Genomic DNA, 7,288 nt, shown 5'->3' on the forward strand with positions numbered 1-7,288 from the left:
AATGCCACTTTTTTTAAAGGTCACTAAATACACTATTTTGAAAAAATGCCACTATTTTTTTTAATGTAATTAATGTGACCTGTTTTTGTAAAATATGCCGCTGATGCCGCTTTTTAAAAAAATTGGCTAATTTCACTATTGTGAAAAATGTCACTATTTAGAAAAATGTGGTTATTCAAAAAAAGTCGCTTTCGTCACTATTTTTTAGAGACCATTATTTTGAAAAATTTCACTATTTAAAAAAAATATTAACAATACTATTTTCTTTTACTTGTTATTAATGTTATTATTTTGACAGACATGCCACTATTAAAAAAATGTGACTTTTGTCCCTATTCTTGGAAATGCCATTATTTAAAAAATTGTCCCTGTTTTGATAAAAATACCAACAATGCCACTATTTTTTTTAAATGTCACTAATGTGACTATTCTAAAAAGCAGGCCACTAATGCTGCTTTAGAAAATACCATTCATCTGGCTATTTGAAAGAAATTTTTGATAAGTTCCCTATTTTGAAAAATACCACTATTTAACAAAAAAATTCCATTATTTAAAAAAGTCACTATTTTTTAAGGATACCATTATTTTGAAAAATTTTAGTATTTAAAAAAAATGTCACTAATGCCATTTAAAAAAGATGAAACTTTTTTTGAATGTGTCACTAACGTGACTTTAAAAATGTGACTATGTTGAAAAAATGTAACTATTTAAATAATACCATTATTAAAAAAGTCATTTTTTCAATTTCTTTGAAAAATGCCACTATTTAAAAAAATATTAACAATACCACTATTTTTAGAATGTCACTAACATGGTTATTTTGACAGAAATGCTACTATAATTTCATTTTTAAAAATGACACTCTAAAAAACGTTGCCACTCTTTTGAAAAAATACCATTATTTTTTCAGAAATGCCATTAGTGCTTCTTCTTTTATTTAAATGCTACTCGTGCCAGTATTTCAAGAAAATGTCACTATTTAAAAATAATATATTTATTTTCAAAAATTGTCACTAATGCCACTATAAAAAAATGGTACTATTTAAAAAATATTGCAATTATTGTGAAAAAATACCATTATTTTTTCAAAAATGTCTTTAATGATTCTTATTTTTTAAATTCCACTAATGCTAGTATTTCAAAAAAATGACACTATTTAAAAAAATGTAATTATTTTCAAAAAATGTCACTAATTCCACTATAAAAAATACCATTAATGACTCTATTAGAAAAAAAAATTAACAATACCACTATTTTTAGAATGTCAATAATTTGACCATTTTGACAGAAATGCTACTATAATGTCAATTAAAAAAACATTACCATTATTTTTTTAAATGCTACTAATGCCAGTATTTCAAGAAAATGCCACTATTTAAAAAAAAATGAAATTATTTTTTTAAAATGTCACTAATGCCACTATAAAAAATCCATTAATGACTCTATTAGAAAAAAATGTCGCTAATACGACTATTTAAAAAAAGATATTGACAATACCACTATTTTTAGAATATCACTAATGTGGCTATGTTGACAGAAACACTACTATAATGTCACTTAAAAAAAAAGTCACTACCTAAAAAACATTGCCATCATTTTGAAAAAATACCATTATTTTTTCAAAAATATCTTTAATAATTCTATTTTATTTACATTCTATTAATTCCAGTATTTAAAGAAAATGCCACTATTTAAAAAAAATGTAATTATTTTCAAAAAATGTCACTAATGCCACTGTAACAAAAACCATTAATGCAGAAATGCTACTGTAATGTACCTGAAAAAAGTCACTGTTTAAAAAACATTGCCATTATTTTGAAAAGATATCGTTATTTTTTCAAAAATACCTTTAATAATGCTATTTTTTTAATGAAACTAATTCTAGGCTTTCAAAAAATGCCACTATTAAAACAAAAATGTGATTATTCTCAAAAAATGTCACTAATGCCACTATTAAAAAAAAATATTAACAATAACACTTTTTTTAATATCACTAATGTGGCTATTTTGACAGAAATGCCACTATAATGTCCCTGAAAGAATGTCATTAATGCCACTATAAAAAAAAATAAAATTAATCCCACTATTAGCAAAAAATAGCTACTAATGCCACTATTTTGAAGAAAAAAATTTTCGAAAAATAGTCCCAAAATTTTCATTATCCTATAACTTTTTGTTTAATCACTGAAATGAGTTCAAGTGCTAAAAGTTGAGAAAGTTGAGGTTTTGAAATGTAAATAAATTTTTATTTAGATTAATTTGAGGCATGGAATGAAAGGAGTACCTTTAGAAGTATCTCGAGAAACTTGCACAGCCTGTGCTGGGAGCATGATTCTAGAAATGGCTGCTCTTTCAAGACTGACAGGAGAGTTAATTTTCGAGGTAAGATTATAAAAATTAATTTGAGGTTTCTCTTGAATTGTATTTTTTCAAGCCATTCTGCGTTTTAAGTTGACTTTTAATTTTTTTTAATTCAAATAATTTTAAATTAAATTTCTCTCAATTCTTTTTTGTTCTTTACATTCAGTGCATTCTTTTTTATTCTTTTGAATTCCTTTAGATTTACTTAAATTACTTTAATTTCACATTTAATTTCTTTGAATTCTTTTGAGCATTTTCAAATCCTTTTGAATTTTTTCTTTTAACTTCCTTGAAATCTCCTAAATTCCTCTAAATCTGATTTCCTTGAATTCTTCTAAATTATGTTTCGATATTGACCAGATATTTATAAATAAATATTTCGTTTTAATTATTTTTTGTTTACTAGTCTTGCATCAATAGATTTTTTAAATATTGATATTTTTGTCTTGATTTCTTAAGAAATTACAATCCTAGCGGAGCTAAATTATTTTTTCGGAAGGTAAGAATAAAATCAATATTAAAAAAATATTAATATAAGACCAGTCAAGAAAAAATATTTAATATTCAATATTTAATTTATGATGTTTTCTGAATTCAGTTAATTCAGAAAATTCAAGAGATTCAGAATATTTAAGGAATTTGGGGATCGTCCACATTTCCGAGAATTTTTTTATTTTACAAGATTTTACAAAATTGTCTATATTTTTCAAAGTTTAAAAATATTTTTAATCTCTTCAAAACTTCGAAAATTCTTAAATATCACTTAAAATAACTCGAATTATTCCTAGAAATGTTCTGAAAGCTTCTAGATTCATTTTGGAAATCTTCTGTAATTTCATACAATCTTTTTAAATTTTCTTTTAAAATTCATTTTTTAAAATAAATAATACCTCTAAACATTCCAAGGAATATGAAGATTTTTTTATTATCTTGAAAGTTTTCAAAATTTTGAAAAAAAATCAAAATTGTATTTTTCGAACTCTTCCAAAATCTGAGTATGTTTTTTTTTAAATCTTTTCAAATTTTTATTTACTTATTAAATCTTTTAAAAACGTTTAAGTATATTTTAAAACTATTCGAATATTTGGTAAAACATTGTAAAAATTCTGCAACATTGAACATCTTTTAACAAATTTTAAATCATATTTTGAAATCTTCAAAAATCCACATTTTATTTTTAGTTCATTAAGAAATATTTTCAAATTTTTTTAAAACTTTTTAATATATTTTTAAATTATTTGAATCTCTCCTAAAACTTTTGAAAAAAAACTGCAAAATTAAAGACAATTTCTTGAAAATCTTCAAGAATCTTTTTTAAAACTTTTGGAGTGTTAAAAAATATTTTTAAATTTAGTGTTAAAATACACTTTAAAAAATAAAAAATCATAAAAAGTTTTCCAAAAAATAGTATGAATTCGATTTGAACATATTCTTAAAATAAATGTTGTAAAATAAAAAATTACGTACATCTTTACCAGAAATCTGAAAAAAGATGTATATTCTTTTGAAGCTTTTTATAATTATAAAAAATCTTATAAGTATTTCGTTCTAAATATTTAAAAATAAGATTTTTCAAATTGTTCTTACAATTATTTTAAGTTTAAAAGGAGTTTTGTATTATTTCAAAAATCTACATTTTTCGTGCTAAAATTGTTCAAATAATTTTAAGTTGAAAATTAATGTTGTATATTTTAAAAAATTCGGAAATCTGTTGTCTTGAAAAATTCTGCAAAATTGAACAAAATTTTTGTAAAATCTTCCAGAATCTTTTTTTTTCGGACATTTTTGAAATCTTACGGGATTTTAAAAAATATTTTCAAACAGCCTTATGTTTAAATTCAATTTTGAATATTTTTAAAACTTCTAAATTCTTTCGTAGTGTTTCAAAAAAATGTCAAATTAATTTTTTAAGATAAACAATCACTTCTGATATATATATATATTTCAAATTTCAAATGATGTTTGAAATTTTCTAAAAAAAACTTCCTAATATATTTTAACATTATTTAATTTTTTTTCATTTTTTAATATTGAAAAATTGAAAAAGTTTGTTTTAAAATCATACTAAATATTTAAAAAAAAATAATTTGTCAATATAAAAAATCAATTAAAATTTTTCCTAAAATCGCAAGAAACTATTCAACATTTTATTTGGAAAATCTTAAAAAATGTAAATTTGCTTAAAATGTCTTGAAGTCTTTTTAAATTTTAAATCATTCTTTAATCTTTTCAAAACTTCTAAATTTTTAAAATGTCTTTTTAAATAATTCAAAATTTTTTTAATATATTTTTTTAAATCCTGCAAAAATGAGAAAATTGTTTAAAAATCTTTCAGATTCTTTTTATATATATTCTAAAATCTTGAGCCTAAAATTAATGCTCTAAAATGAAACCGAGACTAAAATCGTCGGCACCGGTAATTTTTGTGTTGAAAATCAAATTTTCATTCGAAGATTTTAGAGATTTTCAAGTATTCGGGTAATTAAGGTTATCCTAAGAACTAGTAAAAAATTCAAAGGAATTAAATAATCAATTAATTAATTACATAAGTAAATAATTAAATTAAAGAAATTATTATTAAGTGTTTTTTTTTTTAATTTAAACACTTCTAGAGAAATTAAATACGTTTTTGGAAATAAATTTAAAAGAAAATCGATTTTAGGAAAAAGCGCAGAAAGCCATGGACGTTTTGTGGCGAATGCGACATCGAGGAACCGATTTGATGGGTTCGGTTCTGAATGTCCATTCCGGGGATTGGGTGCGCCGAGATTCCGGAGTTGGGGCCGGAATTGATTCCTACTACGAATATTGTTTAAAGGCATATATATTATTAGGTAATGTTTTTCCATTTTCATTCACTCTTTTCCCCATTTCCCTTTTTTCCCCCTCTTAAAAAAAAAAGAATTTCTCTTTTCTTCTCTCCTATTTAAAAAAAACTTTTGTTTTTTTTCTCGCTTTTTCGATTGAATGCGAACTGAATGTTGAAAAGTAATTTTTTTTTTTCGGACATTAAACTGAATCGAAAATTCGTGCTTCTGGATTAAAAAATTGTATTATTTAGTTGAAAATTCGATTATTTTGTTAAAAATTTTATTATTTTGTTCATTTTTTTTTCTAAAATTAAACTGAATCGAAAATTCGTTCTTTTGGATTAAAATTTTTTATTCTTTAGTTGAAAATACGAATATTGTGTTGAATTTTTGGTTAAAAATTCGCCCTTTTGAATAGACAATTCGTCTTTTTTTTTTAAATAAAAATTCACCTTTTTGGTGAAACTTCATCTTTCTTGGTGTGAAATTAACTTTGTTATAGAAAATACAACTATCTTCTAAAAAATCGATTCTTTTATTGGATAATTTTACTAATTGGTGAAAAATGCAACAGTTTTTGGTTAAAATTTATTGATTTTTATTTTAAAATTCGACTGTTTGGTTGAAAATTTATCTATTTGGATAAAAATTAAAATATTTTGTTCAAAAATCATCCCTTTCGTTGAAAAATTACCCATTTTTTTAAAAATGTTTCTTCATTTTGGTTGAATATTAATATTTTTTACTAAAAATTTCACTGTTACATTTCAAGATCAAAATTTATATTTTTAAAAAAGAAAAATGCATTTTTTTGTTCAAAATTCTACTATTTTTGGTTAAAGTTTATTCATTTTTGTTTGAAAATTTGATTGTCGGTTGAAAATTCAACTATTTGGATAAAAATTCAAATATTTTGTTAAAAATTATTATTTTTTAGTTACAAATTAAGCTTTTCGGTTAAAAATTCATCCATTTTTATTTTAAAAAATAAATATCTTGTTGAAATTTTTTCTTTCTTCTCGTTTAATATTGATTTTCTTAACTGAAAATTGCACTATTTCATATTTGGTTTCAAATTTATATCTAAAAGTGGAACATTAAACTTTTTTAGTTAAAAATTCCACTATTTGGTTAAAAATTAATGTGGTTTCTTGAAAAATCGTCTCCTTTTGTAGAAAATTAATCTTTTTAGTTGAAAGTTTAGCTATACGTAGTTAAAAAGCAACTACTTTATTAGAAATTCATTGTTTTTTTCTTTGGTTAAAAAATGAACTAGTTCTTGCAAAATTCATATTTTTTGTTTTAATATTCGTCTTTTTTAGGAAAAAATTAGTCTTCTTTGTTAAATTTCATTTTTTTTTATTAAACTTTATTTTTTTAAATTAAACTATACTTGATTGAAAGTTGATATATATTTAAAAAAAATTAATTTTTAGTTGAAGATTCATAATTCAAGTTGAAAATTCAATATATTCACTAAGTTACCTGAAATAATTTTATTTAAAAGAATTTATTTTATTCTCCTATTATTGCTTTTATTCTCTTTTTCGAGGGTTTTGATCTCTGAAGTCTTTTCTTTCAAAAAAATAATCTTTCTCGGAAAAATAAGCGTTTTTAAAATAATGTTGTTTCAGGGGATGAGAAATATTTGGGGCGATTTAATAGGCATTATGAAGCTGTGATGAAGTATGTTAGCCAAGGGCCAATGTTGCTCGACGTTCACATGCACAGACCGAACACCAATGCGAAAAATTTCATGGATGCTCTTCTGGCTTTTTGGCCAGGGCTTCAGGTGCTGAAGGGTGATATTAAACCGGCAGTGGAAACTCACGAGATGCTCTATCAAGTTATGCAGAGACACAATTTTATTCCAGAAGCATTCACAACAGACTTTCAGGTAAGTTTTTTTAATTATTTTGGGTCTTGAGCCCTAATTTGATTTAAAGTTCTAGAATTTTAATTAAATTTCCAGAATTAAATTTAAACTTCCAGAATTAAGTTTTTTTTAAAGGTGATTTAAGGTTCTAAAATTTAAATTAAATTTCCAGAATTAAATTTGAAGTTCTAGAATTAAACTTAAGGTTCTGAAAAATTTTAATTGGTAAAATTTCATTAGA

At 23.1% G+C, this 7,288-nt stretch overlaps 1 protein-coding gene across 2 annotated transcripts in view; it reads left to right on the plus strand.

Annotated features, from left to right (window-relative positions):
• LOC117174470 (ER degradation-enhancing alpha-mannosidase-like protein 3) overlaps nucleotides 1–7,288 on the plus strand; it is a 73,926-nt gene that overhangs the window by 24,261 nt on the left and 42,377 nt on the right. For both annotated transcript variants that reach the window (XM_033363663.1, XM_033363747.1), the window contains exons 6-8: nucleotides 2,254–2,382; nucleotides 5,024–5,195; nucleotides 6,806–7,068. In XM_033363663.1, coding sequence (XP_033219554.1) covers nucleotides 2,254–2,382; nucleotides 5,024–5,195; nucleotides 6,806–7,068 — 564 coding nt within the window. The remainder of the gene's footprint in view (nucleotides 1–2,253; nucleotides 2,383–5,023; nucleotides 5,196–6,805; nucleotides 7,069–7,288) is intronic.

The sequence above is a fragment of the Belonocnema kinseyi genome, chromosome 1 (assembly GCF_010883055.1).
Source record: "Belonocnema kinseyi isolate 2016_QV_RU_SX_M_011 chromosome 1, B_treatae_v1, whole genome shotgun sequence".
Classification (NCBI taxonomy): Eukaryota; Metazoa; Arthropoda; class Insecta; order Hymenoptera; family Cynipidae; genus Belonocnema; species Belonocnema kinseyi.